The sequence below is a fragment of the Cyprinus carpio genome, chromosome A7 (assembly GCF_018340385.1).
Source record: "Cyprinus carpio isolate SPL01 chromosome A7, ASM1834038v1, whole genome shotgun sequence".
Taxonomy (NCBI): domain Eukaryota; kingdom Metazoa; phylum Chordata; class Actinopteri; order Cypriniformes; family Cyprinidae; genus Cyprinus; species Cyprinus carpio.
This window is the reverse complement of record NC_056578.1, coordinates 6,887,700-6,913,044: the sequence shown is the minus strand read 5'-3', so window position 1 is coordinate 6,913,044 and position 25,345 is coordinate 6,887,700. Positions and strand designations below refer to the sequence as shown.

The following is a 25,345-nucleotide window of genomic DNA, read 5'->3' as shown; positions in this document are numbered from 1 at the left end:
AAAAGTATTAAAATGCTTTATCATAATGGGAATAGTTCTATCCGACTTACTAATGGCACTTCTCCTAGATTTTCTTTAAAGCATGGCATAAGGCAAGGTTGCCCCATCTCCCCATATCTTTTTTTAATAGCTACACAATTTTAAAGTTTTCATATTAAAGAGATTCCTGTGAAGGGAATTTCTGTTGCTGGAATAGAATCAATTATTAGCCAGCTGGCTGATGACACGCCATTGTTTCTAAGAGATGCCTCTCAAATCCCAATTGCTTTAACGTCTCTTTTATCTTTGTCAAATGCTTCTGGCCTTCTGCTCAATATTAATAAATGTGAGTTACTCCCGAATAAAAAAATGTGCTGCATCCTCTATCTGCAATATTCCCATCAAAGAGAATGTCACGTATTTAGGAATCAAAATAATAACAGAAACTAAACTAAGATGTCAGGAGAATTTTAACCCAATTATGAAGAAAACTAAAAAAAAAAAATGTAATCTTTGTTTATTAAGAGATCTGTCTTTGAAAGGGAGGACTTTGCTTACTAAAGCAGAAGGTATCTCTAGATTGTCCTATGCTGCTCATTCCTTATTTGTAGATAAACCAACCTGCAAGTTGATTGATGTAATGTTGCTTAAACTTCTTTGGAAAAATAAAACTCATAATATTAGAAAATCTTTTATTTTAAATTCTAATAATAATGGCGGCTCAAATTTTATTGACTTTGATTCTCTTAATAACACCTTAAAAATGAATTGGCTTAAATGCTTTCTCCACTATCAGTCTTCTATTTGGAGTGTAATCCCTCAGTATGTCTTTTCACAATTAGGTGGTATAAATTTTTTATTAATGTGTAAATACTCAATTAGTAAACTCCCTATCAAACTTTCCAGTGATCATCAGCAAATGCTTTTGGATTGGAAACTTATTTACAAGCATAATTTCTCACCACACAATTTTTTTATTTGGAACAACTGTAATATTTTACATAAGAGGAAATCCTTGTTTCTGGAAAATTGGTTCAGTAATGGAGTGTTGTTAGTGAATCAGTTGTTTGACAATGATGGCAATTTGTTTAATTATTCTGATTTTATTTTAAGAAATCACTTTCCTGTATCTAGAAAAGAATTTAATACAGTTTTAAAGGCCATCTCTCTGGTAATGTGTATGCTTTTTAGAAATAAAACGCATACCCATTCCATTGGTTCTATTTGTTCCTCTGTTCAAAAATCCAATCACAAAATCAGGTCTTTATTTTTGGACCTTGTTACTTCTAATTCTTCCTCCATTTCTTATTGGAACAATTTTTTGATGATATTAAGTGGGCATATGTTTGGTCCCTCCCTCAGAATTTTTTCTCAACTAATAAAGTTAAAGAAATATCTTATAAAATAATTCACAAATCTTATCCTGTCAAGCAGTTTCTGCAGAAATTTGAAAGTAACATTGATGCATCTTCTTTCTGTGAATTTCTTCTGAAACTGTAGCTCATTTGTTTTGGGAGTGTCCCCTTGTTCAGTCTTTCTGGAATAATATTAATGCTCTGATTGTCCAAAATATTTTTTATGATTTCTCTTTATGTTGTACACACATTCTTTTTTGGGTTTTATGCTAAAGATAAGAATCTATCTACTACAAGTTTTTGTATAAACCTCCTGTTATTTATTGGAAAGTTTTATGTCCATAAATGTAAATATACTAAATGTAAACCCCACTTTAATATATTTAAATACAATTTCAGTGTCTGTTAACAAGAAAGCTATAAAAACATCTAGAACTTTTCTGAGGGCCATGTTTAGGATTTTTCCCTAATATACTTGTATCTTTATTTGTGTGCCCTCTTTTTTTCTGTTATCTATTAATCCACAAGTAGTTTATTATTGAAAGGTATTTTGTATGTTTTGTACATACTTTTTTACTGTTTGTTTTTTACTTACTGTAAACTTTGTTGTTTATTATTGCTATAAAAAAACCTCAATCACAATCGTGCATTTATTTAGTAACATATTTTATCTGTCATAAGTCTTGTCTCGAGAGTTTAGAAATATAGAAGTTTAAAGAGTTTAAAAATATAGAAATGATCATTCTTTCTAAATTTGATGTGACTACTAATAAACAGAAACAGACTCGACTGAATAAGCAGGTAGGCTATGTTCTTACTGCTTTATTTCTGTGTGACTAATTTTCAATCCTGATAAATTAATAAATTATGATCAATGTATCATTTATTATTGTAAAACATTGATGCTTTTGGATTTAAATAGCCTATTTAACAAAGCATGAAAACAAACAGTCGCTTTTATCATGTTCGTTTTGTGATCGCACTAGTTCAAGTGACTTCTTTCTTATTAGTTTTCTGATAACTTCTTTTTGTTGGTGAAATGATGGTGTTGCGTGACATTGTTCCTGAGAGGCATGTAAAGGGTGGGTTGTAGTGAAGCATAGCGGAGCTTTTGGCACGACTGTGGAAACCTAGCGTGATTTTGGCCTCGGTGCTACTGGTCTGAGGCTATTAATCCCCTCCACCCCATTTAAAGCACTGCCTCGCACTGACCAGGCAGTGGAAAAGTGGCTATTGTGTGCATGTGACAACAATATCACAAATTCTCCACATATATGACTGAGCTTTGCAAAAACATACCTTAAAGATTCTAAGGGAAATGAGACTGAAATTTAATGATCTGGTCTCAGCACCAAACCATATGTCTGGCAGAAATCTGATACATCTCACCATCCCAATAACAGCATTCCTCCAGTAAAACATGGAGGTGGTGGTATCCTGTTCCGGGGGTGTTTCTCTGGAGCAGGGACTGGAGCACTTGTCAGGATAGAAGGAAGAATGGACAGGGCAAAATACTGTCAAATTCTTGAGGAAAATATGCTGCCTTCTGCCAGAAAGATGTAAATGAGAAGAAGGTATATCTTCCAACATGACAATGACCCAAAGCACACAGTAAAACTGAGTACACAGTGGTTGAAGGGAGAAAAAGGTGAATGTCCTTGCATGATCTAGTCAAAGCCCAGACTTAAACCCCACTGAATATCTGTGGAATGACTGAAAGACTGCAGTCCATAAACACTCACCATCAATTTGAACTGAACTTGAGCAGTTCTGCAAAGAAGAGTGCAAATATTGCAAAGTCTAGATGTGCAAAGTTAGAAGAGACAAATCCCAACAGACTAAAGGCTGTAATTAAAGCAAAAGGTGCTTCAACAAAATACTGACACAAAGGAGGTTATCTTTTTTCCAACTTAGTCAATCTGGTTTTAAAGTTTTTTTTTTTTTTTTTTTTCTGTTGGTGTTATATCTTTCACTTGGATGTTATAAGCTGCACTGAGTAAATACAGCTGGATAAAAAAAAAATGTTGTTCGGCTTCATTTCAGGCTGCAAAGCAACAAAATGTGATTATTTTAAAAGGGGGTGATTCTTTTCTGTACCCAGTGTATGATGCTGGTTTATAGTTATGGTTTATAGTTCGTGTGAATGAGAGCTTCTTCCAAATCAACAATCAACCACATGAAATCTTCCCTTGTCACATGCAGATGGGATTTTCCAATAAAGAAACTTAAAGAAACTCAACTACCTCATCTGAATATTTATGAGGGTTTCCACTATAACACATTGATGATATAATCTCATTATGATTATGAATCACTTATGGATATACTGTACTCCTGTCTTGTAAATCACTTTGGATCACAAAAGCTTCTGGTAAAATAATACATTTAAATAATGTGGAACTCATGATAGAAATAAAAAAAATAGATAAAGTAATATAGTAATATACCGTTTGTCTTTTTGTTTCATGTGTCTGTCTTGAGTCAGCACATGGCCTAGTTAATTATTTTCTCAGTCATGTGCTTCTTTAGCCCCTCCTCCTTGTTTCCTTTTTACCACACCCTCTTGTTAGCTTCGTTGTTCTAATTGTGTTCACCTGTTCCTTGTGTGTTTTCCTCCCAATTTATAGTATCCCTTGCCCTATTGTCTGTGCTGGTTTGTGGTCATTCTTACCCTTACTGTTGCTGTGTTTGTTTCTGTCTGTGGATATGGCTGAGTATGTGTTCCTGTCTCTCTGCCTTATTGGTCTTGTGCCCTTGTCTAGTCCCCTGTAGTTTCATTGTCTTGCTACTTGTTTTAGCAATCTGTTTGTTCTTGCTCTTTGCTTTTACTTTTAACTTATTAGTTCTGATCTCTTGGGTTTGCATTTGGTTAATATTCTTTAAGTTTGTTGTTTAAACCATGCATTCATTCATGCATCCATGCATGCATGCTTTGGAGTAATTGTGTTCATGTGGAGCTTTGTCCTGTCTTGTCTCTTTGTTAAAGTTCCTGACCTGTTCCTGTGAGTCCTGCCACTAGTTCTACCAGCCTGGCACTTGGTCGGTTTCAGAGTCGGCGGTCAACCAGTATCTGAGCCCTGCTCTATGGTGTGTTGTGTGGTCTTCTCAATCAGCCTGGTCATGCCGCCCCCTCTGCTGCTATAGTATTCTGCCAGTTGATGTCTAAAGCTGTTCCAGTGGCTTTCCCTAGCTGTTTCTGTTTACGGTGTTCCTTTTGTGGTATCACTTGTGCACTTCACTACCCTCTTGTATTAGTCTGTTTTCTCAAACCCTTGTTACTTACTTCCACTGCAATTGGGTCCTCCTTCCAGATCCCTGACTTTATGAACCGGCCCAAGTTAGGACCCAGCTACTCACTACTCCTTTTTTTTTATGTAGTGAATTTTTGCCCTGATTTTCATTAATCATGTCTTGTCAGTTCTACCAGAAAGACTCAGGAGGTAGAGATAAGACTGAAGTATTTATTTACAAAACACAAAAAATATAATTATTTTGGCGTAGGCCCCATCCGTAGCGTGGATCTGAAGTTTGTAGATACCAGCTAATCCTGCCGAAGATGAAGGCAGGGCAGAGCCTACCCCAAAAGAAAGAAGAAAAATGTAATACGCACCAGATTAACCCTCTGGAGTCTAAGGGTATTTTTGGGGCCTGGAGAAGTTTTGTCATGCCCTGACATTTGTGCTTTTTTGAGTTTCTTATGAATATCTAAATGGCTAAAGTCTAATCTCACTGTAATCAGCACAAACTAGGCTATAATAATATGTGAGCAGCATGTATGTACATGATTGTGTTTTTGAGAAAAAAAATGTTATGCGTGGTTAGTGAAAAACTAAAAAATGTTAAATCACTTGAATAAGGCAATAAAAACCCATACAGAACATTGGTTCCCGGGACTTTTGAGAACTGGAGCTTATAGCCTAGAATTTTTTTTTCTAAATGATGTAAAAATCATCTTGTTTACTCACTTACAGAAAACAATATATTGATTTAAATTTTCTAAGACACTTTTTGTTGGTAAAAGTCATATGCGAGTAGGCGTCAACTATCATGAATTCACACCTGAGAAGACAAAGGCCTGCATAATGAGCTGCATAATGAGCCATACAGTCAGCTGTGTCACTGAGAGGGATGAGTTACAAGAAAGAATGTGAGGACAAAAATAAATGTATATAATTTTATGTTTGTAGTTTATTTAGAATACATTTAATTATCCCACAACATAATTTAATATTCACTTGTGAGTGCAGTTAAACAGTTTATTAGGAACAATCAAAGCTGACTTTCGAACTGAATTTTTTGCATCATTACTCCAATCACACAATCCTTCAGAAATCCTTTTAACAATCTTATTTTCTACAAAAAAAAAAAACATTTATTGTTAATATTATCATTATTATTATTATTATTATTATTATTATTATTAATGTTGAAAAGGGCTGAGAATATTTTTTTTTTTTTCAGTTTTTTTAGGGGGGATAACTCGAAAGAACAGCATTGTTTGTTACATTTGTTACAGTTACATTTATCGGTACATTTATATTATTTACATCAAGCTTTTGAATGGTATAGTAGTGTATATTGTTAATGAAACTTCATAATATTTCACTTGATTATACATTTAGTCAGGAATTATAATTTGGAAAAAGTCTTTGGAAAAAGTCTAACTAGTAAAATGCTTACACGTTATGCGAAAACTAGTACAAGTATATAAATAAATAAAAAGAGACTTACTCATGTTATATGATCTCTGCTGAATAAAGTGTTTCATTCTTTTTTTCTGAGGAAATCCAAATCTCAAATCCTCAACCACATCACATCTTTTTGGGGTGAATTATGTCTTATTCCTCTCATCGCGAAGCAAACAGTAAAATAAAAAAAACTTGAACAATCTCGCTGCGTTGTCTTCTGTTGTGTGGGCGTATTCAAAAGCCGCGCGCTTTAGTGAAACATTATAATCTCAATAACGCATTCAGCACGGGGGGCGTGGTCACATTAGAAGATAATGAAGGGAGACGTGAAAAACGGACATCGTGTTGTTTTCATATGGATTACTTTATCACAGAATATTTGTTTTCGGCAGCACTTGTTTAGTTTAAAAGTAGACATGTCAGGCTTTTGTAACACGGGTTAGAATTCAGCTATATAAGAAACAGAAAGAAAATAATATAATTTTCTAATAATTATTCTAATAAAATACTGAAAGTATTAAACAAAAAGCTGAATAAAGTCATTGCAGTTTAAAATAATAAAATAATAAATTGATAAAATGACTAAATGCCTAAGTAACATATTCAGTCTTGACGGAAACTGAGAGTGACGTCATTAAGACGAGACGCGGAAGCAACGAGTGATTGCTCATTGCATTGCTGATCGCGAGAGAAAAAAAGCAAAGATGAATCTGAGGCAAATATCTAAATAATCCTTTCTAATATTCGAATAATATGCTGAATAATATGTTGCAGACCTATTATTTAACTATATTGGGTTATTTTTAGAACGTGATTGTTGATATTGCCGCTGGTGATTGTTGATTGAGAACCCCTGTGAAATCCAATGTGGGTTAAAAGCAAACGAACCCTGGATTTGGTGAGTTTCTAAGTAATATTGGTTCAGCTTACTGAAAACTGAATGTTATAATTGTTTATTGAAGTTTTGAAATGTTTTATGGTTGTAATAGTTTCTGAAGGAGTGTGAAATGTGATGTAATATTCCAATTAAGCACTTACATGCTATATTGCACAATTATATATTCTTGTGTGTTTTATGTTGAATATGAGAGAAAAAGGTTTTTGATTACTATTTTCATATAGATTGATGGTTGATTGATAAATATGTAGTGTGTATATTGTGTTGCTCTAAAGAAAATGGTGTGTAAATGCTTTTGAAACTTAAGACGCTGTTTGTATAAACAGGTCAGGTTTTTTTTTTGTGGATTGGATCAAACCCTTCAAACAATGAGATGGCGAGCCTCCCAACCGAACTTCTGTGGATTTGAGAAATGCAGACGGAGTAATCCTGTGCGTTCCAATGGATTAGTGCTTCTACTGATCAGGTGGAATCCAATTCATTGCATATATTCTGATCGGTAGGATCTGACTTTTCCTTAAGCGATTATTTTGCACTATTGACTTTTGAAACGAAGCTTTCGTCTACACCAAGAGACTTTTGCACACACTAACATATTTTTCCACTTGGGATGACAAAGAAATATTCATTTATACACAGAATGAAAAGTTATTGACCGTTACATTGTTGGAATTGTGGAACTGTTTTCAAATTGTTTCAAATTGAACTATTGTGATATTGTACTTTTCTTTTCACATTTCAAATTGTTTTAATTTGGGTTAATCTTTTCTGTGATCTTTTATATAAAGCGTTGAAAAGAAATTAAAAACCTAAAGATAAGAAGAGCTCTTATTAAACTAAAATTTAATAAAACTAAATAAAAATAAACCAAAATAGAAACTAAACAACTGAAATATAAATCAAATAATTAGAAGCAAATAGAAAAAAGTCTATTTAAATAGTGAACAGAGCTCAAAGATACCAAAAAGAACAACAAGGGATTGAAAAGAACAATTATTTTATTTGTGTTCATTTATTTTTCTTCAATTGTTGTTGTGGTTGTATTACATTTGTTTTTTATTATTATTTTTGCACCAACATAATACATTAAATCATTTCCAGCTATTATCTGTGTCCTTGTGTGCCTTGATCACTTACCCTCCTGTAACGAACCTAATCACTGGTCCAATATCAGGTGCTTAGAATCACCTGTCCCTGTGTCAAGTAATTCTTGCTACAGAAGTGGCGAGCCAGCAGCCAGGAGTGGTATAGTTTGTAAATATTAAAATTTTGAAGGGCACAAAAGAAAAAGAAAAATCAAACTAAGTGGTGCAAATAGAGTCAAAATGGAAGTAATTGAGCTTGAAAACGTTGTAATTGGAAACTCCGTAATAATTAGTGGACTGACCGACACAGAAATTGACGAAGATCTAACTGACTTCCTGAACAAATATGGTCGCATCCATAGACACCTTACCATAGACGATCCCAAATCGCCTTACCATAAAGAAGTCATCGTAGAGTATGGCAGTTGTTCTGCAATAGTTGCTCTCAAACCCATGTTGCCCTACACTTTCAAGAGTCCACACAACGTTGCTTACCACATAAAGCTTTTATCAAATGTCTATACGTCAGCAGTAACGGAGAGTGCCACAACCCATTATTTTGCTGAATTGAAGAGGATAGCAAAGCTCAGTGGCAGAACTTTCGACGATCTCTTGAAAGAGCAGCTTCTTGCAAGCGTGACTGATGTTGCTGATAATCCGGCTGATGCCAATGATCTGGAGTCATCTCTAATGACTGGTTATTCTTCCTCTGACATTCCGCTTCCAACCAAGCGAACTGAGCATTCAGATGAGAGACGAAACTCAGATACAGTCCAAAGAGCTAGTACAGGAAGTTTTTCACCCACACTTGAGACAAAAGATGTGAACCCACCTGAAGTCCAAAGGATGATCATTGGACATATTGTAAAAAGTGATGGTGCTTCAACCTCAAGTGCGTCATTCAGGCTAAGAGTGTTCTCAGGCAAAGTTCCCCGACCTGTTGGCGAAGTTGATTATGACACCTGGCGGAACAGTGTGGAGTTAATTCTCCAAGATTCTTCACTGTCTGACTTACATCGTTCCAGGAAGATCTTAGACAGCCTGCTGCCGCCAGCGTCAGAGATTGTTAAGCAGTTAGGTGCAAAAGCTTTACCTGCTGCTTACCTTGATGTCCTAGATTCTGTAGAAGATGGTGATGATCTCTTTGCTAAGTTTCTGAACACGCTGCAGAATGCAGGGGAAAAACCTTCTTTGTACTTGCAACAATTGTACACCAACCTTCTCAAAGTGATGAAAAGAGGCGGTATTCCTGTTGATGAAGCTGACCGACAGCTCCTGAAACAATTCTGTCGGGGCTGTTGGGATGACACGCTAATAGCCAACCTTCAGCTTGAACATAAAAGGAACAAACCACCTCCATTTCCTGAGCTACTTCTGCAGTTGCGCAGTGAAGAAAACAAATACTTCACAAAAGAAAGTCGCATGAAGCAGCACTTAGGAGTGCAGAGACAAAGAGCCAGTTCCCATGTCGTCACTGCTAATCATCTTGATCTGGACCACAATGAAGTGTCAGAACATACAGAAGTGGCCGAATTAAAGAAACAAATCGCTAAGCTTCAGAGCCAGCTTGCTAAGCAGAAGAGCAAACCGACAAGACAAAGTGAATTGCCATCAAATGATGCTGTTCTTGAACTAAAGCAGCAAGTTTCAGAGCTCCAGAGCCAGATGACAAAGCTTAGAGTACAAAAGAACTCAGAGTCGAAGAGCAATTCAAGTAAATCAAAGCAAACACACACACAAGTTCGCAAAGACCCTACCACAGCTGACCATAGGCAACCTCACAGGCCTAAGCCAGGCTATTGTTTTCGATGTGGCGAGGATGGACATGTTGTTTCAATTTGTGAAAATGATCCAAACCCGTCTCTTGTAACTGATAAGAGAAAGCAGTTGAAAGAACGTCAAGTCCTATGGGATAGTCAGTATGGTCCAAGTGCCTCAGGAACTTTAAACGCCGCCCAGCCCTGGTAGCGAGACGTACGAGGGCTGTCACTTGTCAGAATAGTCTCAAGAAACCAGTGAACATCAGCAACTTGAAGTCCCATGGTAAAAACCGTCTAGTTGGTCTACCCAAAGGATTAATTGGTACAAAATGCACTGCTCAAGTGAACATTGAGGGAAAACATTGTCCTTGTCTGCTTGACACAGGGTCGCAAGTGACCACCATTTCCCATTCGTTTTATGAGCAGAATTTGCCTGGACTAAGCATAACTTCTCTAGACAACCTGCTGGAAATAGAAGCAGCCAATGGTCAAGCAGTACCCTACCTGGGGTTTGTTGAAGTAAAAATTGCATTCCCCAGAGACTTTCTTGGATCTGACGTTAAAGTGTCTACTCTCGCCCTGGTTATTCCAGAAACCGGAGGCACTGCTCAACCGAAGGTGCTAATAGGGACGAACACCTTGGATCTCGCATATGACAAACATCTTGAAACAAATGATTCAGTCTGTCGAGCCGTTCCATTTGGTTACCAAGCTGTAATCCAGACCATCGAGCACAGACGCCAGCAGAAAGTAGACAGCAGCATAGGAATCATTAGGCTTCCCGATGCTACCCCTACTATTGTTCCTGCGGGTCAAAATGTTGTTCTTGAAGGAGTGGTGAGTGTAAAGGGACAAGTAGCCGACAAATGGGCTGTGATGGAACCTCCTTCGTATTCACCTTTTCCAGGAGGACTGCTAGTTGCCAGTTGTTTACTCAACCTACCTCAGCATCCATCGCATAAAGTCCCAGTGGTGTTGAAGAACGAGACAGAGCATGATATCATCATCCCTGGAAAAAGTGTGATTGCAGATATTCATGCACTGCAGAAAGTGATGTCTGACAATGTTGTGCAAGCTGATTGTTCAGAGTCAAGTATCCATGCAAAATCCACCGAAGAACTTTGCTTTGACTTTGGTGATTCCAGTTTGCCAGAAGAGTGGAAAAGAAGAATCACTCAGAAACTGCGCGCCATGCCCGAGGTCTTTGCATTGCACGACATGGATGTTGGACAAACGAGCAAAGTTAAACACACCATCAAATTACACGACGAAACCCCCTTCAAGCACAAAGCAAGACCGATCCATCCCAACGATCTTGAAGCTGTCCGCAGACATTTAGAAGAATTACTAGATGCCGGTATCATCCGTGAATCAGAGTCATCCTTCTCTTCCCCTATTGTCGTAGTAAGGAAGAAGAACGGCGATATAAGACTTTGCATCGACTACCGCAAGTTAAATACACAGACAATCAAGGATGCATATGCCTTACCCAACTTGGAGGAAACCTTTTCAGCACTTCGAGGTTCAAAATGGTTCTCGGTGCTTGATCTAAAATCTGGGTATTACCAGATCGAACTAGAAGAGAAAGACAAACCCAAGACCACTTTCGTATGCCCATTAGGTTTTTGGGAGTTTAATAGGATGCCCCAAGGTATCACAAATGCTCCCAGCACATTCCAAAGGCTAATGGAGAAGTGCATGGGTGACATCAACCTCTCAGAAGTCCTAGTGTTCTTGGACGATTTGATTGTCCTCTCAGATACCCTAGAAGAGCACGAAAGAGCGTCTTCTTCATGTTTTGGGACGTTTGAGAGATTATGGATTAAAGCTTTCGTTGGAGAAGTGCAAGTTTTTCCAGACGTCAGTTAAATATCTCGGTCACATCGTCTCAGAAAACGGTGTGGAGACGGATCCCCAGAAAATAGAAGCCATCAAGACCTGGCCAAGTCCGAAGAACTTGAAAGAGTTGCGTTCTTTCCTGGGTTTCTCCGGTTATTATCGGCGATTTATCAAGGACTATGCAAATATAGTGAAGCCATTGAATGAACTTACTGCGGGATATCCTCCGCTTCAGAAAAGTTGCAGGACGAAAAGTAAGGAAAGGACTTATCTTGACCCCAAATAACTTTTTGGAGGGCGATGGACAGCTGACTGTCAGCAAGCATTCAAAACACTCATCTCAAAACTTACCGAAGCACCAGTGTTAGGATTCGCAGATCCTGGGTTGCCGTATGTGCTGCATACAGACGCAAGCACCACCGGACTAGGTGCAGCACTCTATCAGGAACAAGAGGGAGTGCTACGAGTAATTGCGTACGCCAGTCGAGGGTTGTCGAGAAGTGAAGCCCGGTATCCTGCTCACAAGCTGGAATTCCTAGCCTTGAAGTGGGCAGTGACTGAAAAGTTTTGCGATTACCTCTATGGAAACATTTTCAAGGTGATCACGGATAGCAACCCCCTTACTTATGTTTTAACTTCAGCCAAGTTGGATGCAACAAGCTATAGGTGGTTGTCTGCTTTGTCTACCTTTTCCTTTACTCTCCAGTATCAACCTGGAAAGAACGATCTCGATGTGGATGCACTTTCCAGACGAGCTCATGGTGATCTGGTAAATGATCCTACATCTCAAAAGGAACAAGATCGAATACGGCAGTTTACTTTGTACCATTCACCTGAAATGGCCAATTCCATCTCAGTTTCCATGGATGCAATCCAAGCAGTCTGTGAAAAACATTCCTTACATCAAGCAGGTGGCAGTAATTGTATCACTCTCGTTGAGTCACTTTCCATGAGTCCAGACGCAATTCCTGAAGATTACGAGCAAATGGAAGGATCTTCCGTTGTTCCCTGCATGTCGGAACAGGAATTGAAAGAAAAGCAGAGAAATGATCCAGCCATGCGGGAAATAATCATTCAGTTGGAATCAGGATGTACTGTCTTACCTGTACTTAGACGTGAGCTTCCAGAACTTCCTTTCCTGTTGAGGGAATGGAAAAGACTTGAGTTAAAGGATGGTATTCTCTATCGCAAAAGAGCCAATGGAGACTGTACAACTTACCAGCTTGTTCTACCACTTGACTTAAGAGCCATGATTATGGAGAGTCTACACGATAATATGGGTCACATGGGAGTAGAACGGACCCTTGATCTCATCCGGTCCCGATTCTATTGGCCCAGAATGGCCATGGATGTCGAAAATAAAGTCAAGACCTGTAATCGCTGTGTGTGTAGAAAAACCTTACCGGAAAGAGCCGCACCTCTAGTGAACATCCAAGTTACCCGGCCACTAGAGTTAGTGTGCATGGACATTTTGTCATTGGAACCCGACCCGTAGCAACACCAAAGACATCTTGGTAATAACAGACTTCTTCACCAGGTATGCGGTTGCAATTCCCACCCCGAACCAAAAAGCCCGAACGGTTGCTAAAACTCTGTGGGAACACTTCATAGTGCATTATGGTGTGCCGGAAAAACTCCACAGTGATCAAGGACCCGACTTTGAATCCAAAACGATCAAAGAACTCTGTGAAATTGCTGGTATCAGAAAGGTTAGAACTACACCGTACCATCCTAGAGGGAACCCGGTTGAGCGTTTCAACCACACGCTGCTAGGAATGCTCGGTACATTGAAAACTCAAGAGAAAACCCGATGGAAAGACTTTGTGAAACCACTTGTACATGCCTACAATTGTACAAAGCATGAAACGACAGGATTCACACCATATGAGCTAATGTTCGGACGACAACCAAGATTGCCAGTTGATTTGATTTTCAACACTACAGTGAGTCAAGACAGTCCTAAGTTCCATTCACAGTATGTGCAATCACTGAAAACTCATCTTCAAGAGAGCTACAAATTAGCTCAGAAGAATGCAGCCAAATCTGCAGAGAGAAACAAAATCCGCTTCGACCGTAAAGTGACGGAGTCATCTCTCGAGGAAGGTGACCGTGTCCTGGTCAGAAATGTGAGAGTACGCGGAAAACACAAATTAGCTGACAGATGGGATCCCGTGGTACGCATTGTAGTGAGTCGTGCTGGTGAATTACCTGTCTATACAGTGAAACCCGAAAGACAAGATGGTCCCTTACGGACGTTACACAGAGATTTGTTGTTACCTTGTGGATTCTTATCTCCGCTGATAGAAGACGAAACTGATGTAACAAAACCTCCAAAAAAACGGGTAACCAGACAAAACAGAGATGAGGAAACTGATGAATGTCAGGAAAACTATCAAAGTTCTGATGAAGATGACTATGTACCCCAATTCTCTGAAGTTCCAGCCATTCCTACACAAAGGTTCATCAGAGAGTGCAATGCGGTCAGAGGACCTCAAGACGGTTCTTCTAACTCTGATGCTGGAATTCAATCATCTGTCCCAAGTCATGGTACAGAGACTGTGAATGTAAGAAACATACCCAGAAGAGATGATTCATCTGAAATGGAACACTTACCTGATATTCAGTACTTACCTGAAACCCAGTCTTCATCCTGTGGAATAGGACCTGTAAAGGAAAACCTGAAAGAGAGAAGCCACTTACCTCAAGTAGAGCAGCAAACACTGGATGTACCTGGTGGAAACGAGAAGGACAATGACACACAAGCTGTGCAAGTTGAGGAAAGAGTGCCTGATGTTCCATTGAGGAGAAGCAGAGCAGAATCAGCTGAATCTGCTGAACTTACTGAATCTGTGGAAGAAACAGATCAAAGTGCAAGTGAGGATGAAATTCAGTTAAGAAGGTCGAAAAGAGTGAAGCAGAAGTCAAAAAGACTGACTTACCCGGAAATGGGAAACCCAATGATATCCATTATCCAATCCCTGCTTCAAGGACTGAACACTGCTTTTGTAGAAACACTTGCAGAACATCCCAAACCAATAAGACACCCCAAGCTCTAAAGTCTTAGGTTTTAGCTATGCAAAGGGACTTGCATAGATTTAAGAGGGGAGGGTGTAACACAGGTTAGAATTCAGCTATATAAGAAACAGAAAGAAAATAATATAATTTTCTAATAATTATTCTAATAAAATACTGAAAGTATTAAACAAAAAGCTGAATAAAGTCATTGCAGTTTAAAATAATAAAATAATAAATTGATAAAATGACTAAATGCCTAAGTAACATATTCAGTCTTGACGGAAACTGTGCGTGACGTCATTAAGACGAGACGCGGAAGCGACGAGAGATTGATTGCTCATTGCATTGCTGATCGCGAGAGAAAAAAGCAAAGATGAATCTGAGGCAAATATCTAAATAATCCTTTCTAATATTCGAATAATATGCTGAATAATATGTTGCAGACCTATTATTCAACTATATTGGGTTATTTTTAGAACGTGATCGTTGATATTGGCCGCTGGTGATTGTTGATTGAGAACCCCTGTGAAATCCAATGTGGGTTAAAAGCAAACGAACCCTGGATTTGGTGAGTTTCTAAGTAATATTGGTTCAGCTTACTGAAAACTGAATGTTATAATTGTTTATTGAAGTTTTGAAATGTTTTATGGTTGTAATAGTTTCTGAAGGAGTGTGAAATGTGATGTAATATTCCAATTAAGCACTTACATGCTATATTGCACATGATTATATATTTTTGTATGTTTTATATATGTTGAATATGAGAGAAAAAGGTTTTTGAATACTATTTTCATATAGATTGATGGTTGATTGATAAATATGTAGTGTGTATATTGTGTTGCTCTAAAGGAAATGGTGTGTAAATGCTTTTGAAACTTAAGACGCTGTTTGTATAAACAGGTCAGGATTTTTTTGTGGATTGGATCAAACCCTTCAGACAATGAGATTGCGAGCCTCCCAACCAAACTTCTGTGGATTTGAGAAATGCAGCCGGAGTAATCCTGTGCGTTCCAATGGATTAGTGCTTCTACTGATCAGGTGGAATCCAATTCATTGAATATATTCTGATCGGTAGGATCTGACTTTTCCTTAAGCGATTATTTTGCACTATTGACTTTTGCACACACTAACATATTTTTCCACTTGGGATGACAAAGAAATATTCATTTATACACAGAATGAGAAGTTATTGACCGTTACATTGTTGGAATTGTGGAACTGTTTTCAAATTGTTTCAAATTGAACTATTGTGATATTGTACTTTTCTTTTCACATTTCAATTGTTTTAATTTGGGTTAATCTTTTCTGTGATCTTTTATATAAAGCGTTGAAAAGAAATTAAAAACCTAAAGATAAGAAGAGCTCTTATTAAACTAAAATTTAATAAAACTAAATAAAAATAAACCAAAATAGAAACTAAACAACTGAAATATAAATCAAATAATTAGAAGCAAATAGAAAAAAGTCTATTTAAATAGTGAACAGAGCTCAAAGATACCAAAAAGAACAACAAGGGATTGAAAAGAACAATTATTTTATTTGTGTTCATTTATTTTTCTTCAATTGTTGTTGTGGTTGTATTACATTTGTTTTTTATTATTATTTTTGCACCAACAAAATACATTGAGTCATTTCCAGCTATTATCTGTGTCCTTGTGTGCCTTGATCACTTACCCTCCTGTAACGAACCTAATCACTGGTCCAATATCAGGTGCTTAGAATCACCTGTCCCTGTGTCAAGTAATTCTTGCTACACTTTCTATAGATGTTTCTCTCATGTCTCTGTGTTGAGTATTCACTGAGTTACAGTTAATTTTAATGACGCGTTTGTAACTGAAGATCAGCGCAGACAAAGGCTGCAGACAGCACTCCTTGTTTGTTATCTTTATTTTATAAGTGCACAAAGTTTTGTTGTTATTATGTCTGTATACAAAAAAAAGTAGACCCTTTACAGATTCGATTGCTGTATTGCTCTTATCTGTACAATCAAAACTGAAAGTGTAATTTAAGTTCTTTTCGGGGTTATCAGGAGAAAATAACCCAAAACACACACACCCTTTAATCTAATCATGGGATTAAAGTATTTCTTAGAGGATCTTGGAACAAGAACGAAAGAGATAAATTGAGATAATTAGCCAAACATAAGAATACAACATCAGATTATAGCTAAAGTATTAGCTTATAGAGAGAGAGGCAGGCCACGATAGGCCAAACAGTGAGAGAGAGAGGCAGGCCACGATAGGAGGGAAGGAGGAGGGAGGGCACGATAGGCCGGACAGTGAGAGAGAGAGAGGCAGGCCACGATAGGCCGGACAGTGAGAGAGAGAGAGAGGCAGGCCACGATAGGCCGGACAGTGTGAGAGAGAGGCAGGCCACGATAGGCCGGACAGTGAGAGAGAGGGGCAGGCCACGATAGGCCGGACAGTGAGAGAGAGAGAGAGAGAGGCAGGCCACGATAGGCCGGACAGTGTGAGAGAGAGAGAGATAGGCAGGCCACGATAAGCTGGACAGTGAGAGAGAGAGAGAGGCAGGCCACGATAGGCCGGACAGTGAGAGAGAGAGAGAGAGAGAGAGAGAGAGAGGCAGGCCACGATAGGCCGGACAGTGAGAGAGAGAGGCAGGCCACGATAGGCCGGACAGTGAGAGAGAGGGGCAGGCCACGATAGGCCGGACAGTGAGAGAGAGGGGCAGGCCACGATAGGTCGGACAGTGAGAGAGAGAGAGAGAGGCAGGCCACGATTGGTCAGACAGTGAGAGAGAGAGAGAGAGAGAGGCAGGCCACGATAGGCCGGACAGTGAGAGAGAGAGGCAGGGCACGATAGGCCGGACAGTGAGAGAGAGAGGCAGGCCACGATAGGCCGGACAGTGAGAGAGAGAGGCAGGCCACGATAGGCCGGACAGTGAGAGAGAGAGGCAGGCCACGATACAGACGGACAGTGAGAGAGAGAGAGAGAGAGAGAGAGAGAGGCAGGCCACGGTAGGCCGGACAGTGAGAGAGAGGGGCAGGGCACGATAGGCCGGACAGTGAGAGAGAGAGGCCACGATAGGCCGGACGGTGAGAGAGAGAGGCCACGATAGGCCAGACGGTGAGAGAGAGAGGCCACGATAGGCCAGACAGTGAGAGAGAGGCCACGATAGGCCAGACAGTGAGAGAGAGGCCACGATAGGCCAGACAGTGAGAGAGAGGCCACGACAGGCCGCAGAAAAGGCCCCGGTGGGCCACAGAAGATGGAACGACCCCGGCAGGCCACAGAAGATGGAACGACCCCGGCAGGCCTTAAAGAAAGCCACGAAGGCCGCAGAGAAAAGGCCTAGCTAGGCCACAGATGGAGATGTCCAAATGGACCATAGTGAGAAAGCCAAGAGGCAGTAGAATGAAATGAAATGCAGTATGCACAGAGAGGGAGGCCATGTAATTAGACCATGGTGGGAACACCACGAGATGGGTAACAGAGGGGAAGGCCACGAAAGACGGACCACAAAAAGAAAGGACAAGTTAAGCCACAGTAATCATAGAGGTTGTTGGGAGTAATATGAAGAGGTATTGTACCACCACCATTATTTGCATATAGATTACCTTGAGGACAACTTGATATTCCTTAAGAGGTTTAGTATTTCAGGTCTAATGTAGGATTCAAATGCGGAGGATGACCATCTTCCCAGTAGCTTCATATCTGATGTTTGTACTCCAAGTTCAACAGCATTTGTGACCAGTGTATAGAAGCGGAGACCGCAGCTTCTAAACGTGACTACATGGAGCTGAACCAGCCGCAGAGACAAAGGCCCCGATAGGCCGTGAGAGAACACTACAAGAGGCCGTAGAGAGTATAGCTGCTAAGGCCATGACGGAAGCCTGCGAGAGGCGCTGGAAAAGTAACTGTAATGAATAGGTATAACACCACCACCACCAGTATTTGCTTAATTTACCTTAAACACACGCATTACATTACGTTGATAGGCAACGTACTTTTCTTTAAACTATGTGATGTGAAAGCCTTGTGTGTACATGACAACGATAGACCATTGTGTGTGAAAAACCATGATAAACTGGACATGGGGAGCATGTGAGAAGTAGTCACCACCAGTAGTTTGCTAAGAGTATTATACTGTACCTTGAGCATTACGTGAAATAGAGTCTGATCTTGACGGACATCCGATGAGGAGGATCATGTACATAGCAGCCTGATGGCGAATTAGGAATTCTAAACTACCTCATTGAGTAAGAAAGGTGATTAGTTTAATTGATAAGAGGTAGAATTAGGGTTCTAGCAGACATAAGAGCATATACACAGATACAATTCTTTAGGCTAGACTCCTGCGCACTCTTGATAAAACTCCATCTAACTTTCAGAAACTGCAGAGGAAACCTATCCTCCCCCAAAAAAAATGAAAATGAGCCAGAACAACATGACCATAAAAAGAGATACTCAATTTAAGCAAAATCGCTGTGACATGTAAAGGCCACAATCCTGCGCACTCTTGATAAAACTCCATCTAACTGCCAGAAACTGCAGAGGAAACCTATTCTCCCCCCAAAAAATAGAAAATGAGCCAGAACAACATGACCATAAAAACAGATACTCAAATTAAACAAAGTCGCTGTGACATGTGAAGGCCACAATAGGACAAACTTCAAAAACTGTAATGGACAACATCCCTGATGACCACCATAGCAGAGTTATGCAAAGTGCCTCAGCAGTCTGTGTCAGGTGAAGGCAGCAACAGCCGGGTAAGACCAAACAAGCCTCGATTATAACTTAAAGTCTGCGTGAAATCAAAATTGACTTTACTAGCGCACATGGCTAGTATTGATGTAAACGATCTGTGCAAGTTAATCCGCTGAAAAAGAAAAAAGAAATAATCTTCTTTGTAATTCTTAATCAAAATCTGAACATTTACTCCCGCTGTGGAATGGCATTCCTTTTCTAATGACGTCAGTTTGACGGCATGGCCAGAATATCCTTAAACACACCCCTCCAGCCGTTAGTTTGCGATGAGTGAAAGTGAAAGACAGACTAGAAGCGCAAACAAAAACCATGCCTTCTATTCAATATTCCGTTTCAGCTGGAAATACGTCACCACAATGAAATAAGCAGTCGTCAGCAGCGACCTCCAGTTTACGTGGACTTTAAAGATGAGCCGACTCTTACCTAGAACTCAAATGAAAGATGACCATATACATCAGCAGGATAGAGCCTGCTTCATAATAGCGCCAGTCCAAAGAGTGACCTGTGTAAAGATGAGGTGAGAGCCAAAGTTCTCTGCATCTGCAGCCATGGAATTCCCACGAAGCTTGATGACTCCATTTAACCATGGGAACCCGACGAGTGACCCTTGCAGAAGGATAAGGATGCATTCAATTTAACAATGATGCCTTAATAGCCAATTAAACTTCAGTAGCTATTGAATCCTGTAAAAGCATGAAGAAAGCCCTTACACAAAGATTTTTGTATAACTTTAAAGCAGATGTTATGAGTAAGCATGCGCTGTCCAGGATATTAAAGTCAAGGAGCACAAACTAAATTAACAGAATAGTAATTATAACCTCCAGGTCCAAACTTTGACAAAGTTTAGGAGAAAATCCGAGAGGAAGTAATCTATAGATAGGAAGTACATAAAAACATCAGACTATAGAAGGCCTTAACGAGTGCAAGTTCCAAGATGGAATACTTTAAAGCTCACCACACAGAAAGAGCGCCAGCTAGTTATTTATCAGAGCAACCTAATGGCACGTAGCTAAGCTAGAGCTAATCGCCTTAAATATGTCCTGAAAATAGTAAAAGAACACGGATTGTACGAAAGTATGATAAAATGCTTAGTCAATATATTGTGTATTGGGAACACTTTAGTGTTTGAGCATGTGGGAAAACATGTCCGTTTACATTCATGCTCTTATTTAGAGGACGCTGGTGCAGAAATAGACAGCAAGGACCTCTTTGTAGAAATGGTCTATGCAACAGAAGACTTAAGTTGTAATACTTACCCCATTCCTGTTGTAGATAGACGCAAATGAAACAATGACTGAATAAACAAAGACAAAAGCATATGATTAAGACAAAAAATACTTAACGTTGTGCGAAACATAGCCCGTTTTTCAGAAAGGAATAATGCGAGCAACAATCTTTATCAGTAGGCTATAAAGATTGTAAGCCTTTAATAACAAGCCTCGAAATGCCTCACTACAAAAGAGTTGTTCCAAACATTGACTGTAGTAATTTGATTAACATCTTGATCATGCAGCGCTAGTCTGCTAGATAAACCATCACGCAACACCAAACGCTTTATCTTAAACGTTTGAGTAAATAACCTTGCAGAGAATAAAATGTATGCCCAAGCGCATAAACAAAAATGATACTCATAAAGGTGTAGGCTGATGAAGGAGAGATGCCGAAAGAGACCGTCAGCAGGCCCAGAGAGATTTCATGCGTGCAGGTTCACGTGAGCATACAGATTAAATATTTTGTTGATCGAGACCCAAGCAGCGCCGTCGCGACAGCTCGGAAAGCACCGGCGTTGCCATGTCCTCGATTTTTCTGAGGAATTGGGATATTGTAACACTGTTGCTGCGGTTGCTTTACATGTCCGCGAGTTGAAGCGACCCCAATAATGTGATATTTAGCGCCTGGAATGTGAATTTTTCCGGGGAACCCTTCTCGAAACGCAATTGGGATAGTTTTGAGTAGCAAATGGCGGTTTTGAAAAAACCTGGCAACACTGGAAAGCACTTGGAACTCCGCCAATGTTTTACTTCCTCTGCCGAGAAAACTCCGAAGCCTGTGTATCATCCAACACTACTAAACGACCAAAACATTCACCGCGACACCAGAGCAAAGCCAACTATCTAATGTGCATCTTGAAAGTGATGTCAAACTCGCAATAGTTTGCAGGAGATGAACTTAACTGCAAGTAACCCAGGGAAAATCGGGCAATAGCCTAAACAACAGTTTGAGCAAAAATGACAGCGGCAGTATCTGCAAACACAATAGGATGTGAGCAGTGCGCTTTAATATCCATCGTGTTAAGAGCCGATTGGCTAGACCTTAATTGTAATGTGACGTGACATTTAGTCTTCCTAGTAGAACTTACACTTACGCTTCCATTTCCAGAGACCCCTGAGTTGACTGAGACTGCTGCAGACATCCCTGGATTAGTCAAACCAGCTCCAGGCATCCTTTATTTGACCAAGTTTGTTGCAGCTATCCCTGATCTAGTCACCTTTATTTATATAGCGCTTTAAACAAAAAAGATTGAGTCAAAGCAACTGAACAACATTAATTAGGAAAACAGTGTATCAATAATGCAAAATGACAGTTAAAGGCAGTTCATCATTGAATTCAGTGATGTCATCATGCAGCTCAGTTCAGTTTAAATAGTATCTGTGCAATAATTTGCAATCAGGTCAACGATATCGCTGTAAATGAAGTGTCCCCAACTAAGCAAGCCAGAGGCGACAGCGGCAAGGAACCAAAACTCCATCGGTGACAGAATGGAGAAAAAAACCTTGGGAGAAACCAGGCTCAGTAGGGGGGCCAGTTCTCTTCTGACCAGACGAAACCAGCAGTTCAATTCCAGGCTGCAGCAAAGTCAGATTGTGCAGAAGAATCATCTGTTTCCTATGGTCTTGTCCCGGTGGTCGTCAGAGACAAGGTCTTTACAGGGGATCTGTCTCAGGGGCTCTAGTTGTCCTGGTCTCTGCTGTCTTTCAGGGCTGTAGAGGTCATTTCTAGGTGCTGATCCACCATCTGGACTGGATACATACTGGATCCGGGTGACTGCAGTGACCCTCTGACTTGGATACAGACTGGATCTGGTGGCTACGGTGACCTCGGAATAAAAGAGAAACAGACCAATATGAGCGTAGATGCCCTTCTTCTAACGATGTAACAAGTACATCGGGTGTTATGGGAAGTGTTCCCGGTTCCAGTTTACCTAATTAATGCAGCCTAAAAATCCTTTAACGGATTTGGATATTAGAAGTGTATTAGTATGTTATGTGTAAGCCAGGTTAACCCTCTGGAGTCTAAGGGTATTTTTGGGGCCTGGAGAAGTTTTGTCATGCCCTGACATTTGTGCTTTTTTCAGTTTCTTATAAATATCTAAATGGCTAAAGTCTAATCTCACTGTAATCAGCACAAACTAGGCTATAATAATATGTGAGCAGCATGTATGTACATGATTGTGTTTTTGAGAAAAAAAATGTTATGCGTGGTTAGTGAAAAAAACTAAAAATGTTAAATCACTTGAATAAGGCAATAAAACACATACAGAAAATTGGTTCCCAGGAATTTTGAGAACTGGAGCTTGTAGCCTAGAATTTTTTTTTTTTTCTAAATGATGTGAAAATCATCTTGTTTACTCACTTACAGAAAACAATATATTGATTTAAATTTTCTAAGACACTTTTTGTTGGTAAAAGTCATATGCGAGTAGGCGTCAACTATCATGAATTCACACCTGAGAAGACAAAGGCCTGCATAATGAGCTGCATAATGAGCCACTCAGTCAGCTGTGTCACTGAGAGGGATGAGTTACAAGAAAGAATGTGAGGACAAAATAAATCTATATAATTTTATGTTTGTAGTTTATTTAGAATATATTTAATTATCCCACCTACAAAATTTAATATTCACTTGTGAGTGCAGTTAAACAGTTTATTAGGAACAATCAAAGCTGACTTTCAAACTGAATTTTTTGCATCATTACTCCAGTCACACAATCCTTCAGAAATCCTTTTAACAATCTTATTTTCTACAAAAAAACATTTATTGTTATTATTATCATTATTATTATTATTATTATTATTATTATTATTAATGTTGAAAAGAGCTGAGAATATTTTTTTTTTTATGTTTTTAGGGGGGATAAATTGAAAGAACAGCAATGATTGTTACATTTGTTACAGTTACATTTATTGTTACATTTATATTATTTACATCAAGCTTTTGAATGGTATAGTAGTGTATATTGTTATTGAAACTTCATAATATTTCACTTGATTATACATTTAGTCAGGAATTATAGTTTGGAAAAAAGTCTTTGGAAAAAAATCTAACTAGTAAAATGTTTACATGTTATGTGAAAACTAGTACAAGTATATAAATAAATAAAAAGAGACTTACTCATGTTTATGAACTCTGCTGAATAAAGTGCTTCATTCTTTTTTCTGAGGAAATCCAAATCTCATATCCTCAACCACATCACATCTTTTTGAGGTGAATTATGTCTTATTCCTCTCATCGCGAAGCAAACAGTAAAATAATAAAAACTTGAAGAACAACAGTCTCGCTGCGTTGTCTTCTGTTGTGTGGGCGTATTCAAAAGCCGCGCGCTTCAGTGAAACATTTGAATCTCAAAAGCGCGCTCGGCGCGGGGGGCGTGGCCGCATTAGAAGATAATGAAGGGAGACGTGAAAAACGGACATCGCGTTGTTTTCATATGGATTACTTTATCACAGAATATTTGTTTTCAGCAGCACTTGTTTAGTTTAAAAGTAGACATGTCAGGCTTTCTATAGATATCTCTCTCATGTCTCTTCGTTGAGTATTCACTGAGTTACAGTTCATTTTAATGACGCATTTGTATCTGAAGATCAGCGCAGACAAAGGCTGCAGACAGCACTCCTTGTTTGTTATCTTTATTTTATAAGTGCACAAAGTTTTGTTGTTATTATGTCTGTATACAAAAAAAGTAGACCCTTTACAGATTCGATTGATGTATTGCACTTATCTGTACGATCAAAACTGAAAGTGTAATTTAAGTTCTTTTCGGGGTTATCAGGAGAAAATACCCCAAAACGCGTATACGCGTTAATCGACTCCAGAGGGTTAAAGAGATGGGTGTTTAATCTAGATTTAAACTGCAGGAGTGTGTCTGCCTCCCGAACAATGTTAGGTAGGTTGTTCCAGAGTTTGGGCGCTAAATAGGGGAAGGATCTGCCGCCCACAGTTGACTTTGATATTCTAGGTATTATCAAATTGCCAGAGATTTGAGAACGCAGCGGACATGGAGGACTATAATGTAACAAGAGCTCGTTCAAATACTGAGGTGCTAAACCATTCAGGGCTTTATAAGTAATAAGCAAGATTTTAAAATCTATACGATATTTGATAGGGAGCCAGTGCAGTGTTGACAGGACCGGGCTAATATGATCATACTTCCTGGTTCTAGTAAGAACTCTAGCTGCTGCATTTTGGACTAGCTGGAGTTTGTTTATTAAGCGTGCAGAACAACCACCCAATAGAGCATTACAATAATCTAACCTTGAGGTCATAAATGCATGGATTATCTATATATATTTTTGAGATGGAAAAATGCAGTTTTACAAATGCTAGAAAATCAGCCTTCAAAAAAAATTTATCTATCAAATAGCACACCTAGGTTCCTAACTGATGACGAAGAATAGACAGAGCAGCCATCAAATCTTAGACAGCGTTCTAGGTCATTACATGCAGAGCTTTTAGGTCCTATAATTAACACCTCTGTTTTTTCAGAATTTAGCAGTAAGAAATTACTCGTCATCCAGTTTTTTTATATCGACTATGCATTCCGTTAGTTTTTCAAATTGGTATGTTTCGCCGGGTCACGAAGAAATATAGAGCTGAGTATCATCAGCATAACAGTGAAAACTAACACCATGTTTCCTGATGATATTTCCCAAGAGTAACATGTAAAGCGTGAAGAGTAACGGCCCTAGTACTGAGCCTTGAGGTACTCCATATCTAGTCAA

General features: G+C 39.1%; 1 protein-coding gene across 1 annotated transcript; it reads left to right on the top strand.

The window, feature by feature from the left end:
- Positions 1-8,245: 8,245 nt before the first annotated feature.
- On the top strand, positions 8,246-11,634 carry LOC122145765. Its single transcript, XM_042761329.1, has 2 exons — positions 8,246-9,685; positions 9,922-11,634. Exons 1-2 carry the CDS (start codon positions 8,246-8,248, stop codon positions 11,632-11,634), a joined length of 3,153 nt encoding a protein of 1,050 aa, XP_042617263.1.
- The last annotated feature ends 13,711 nt before the right edge of the window (positions 11,635-25,345 follow it).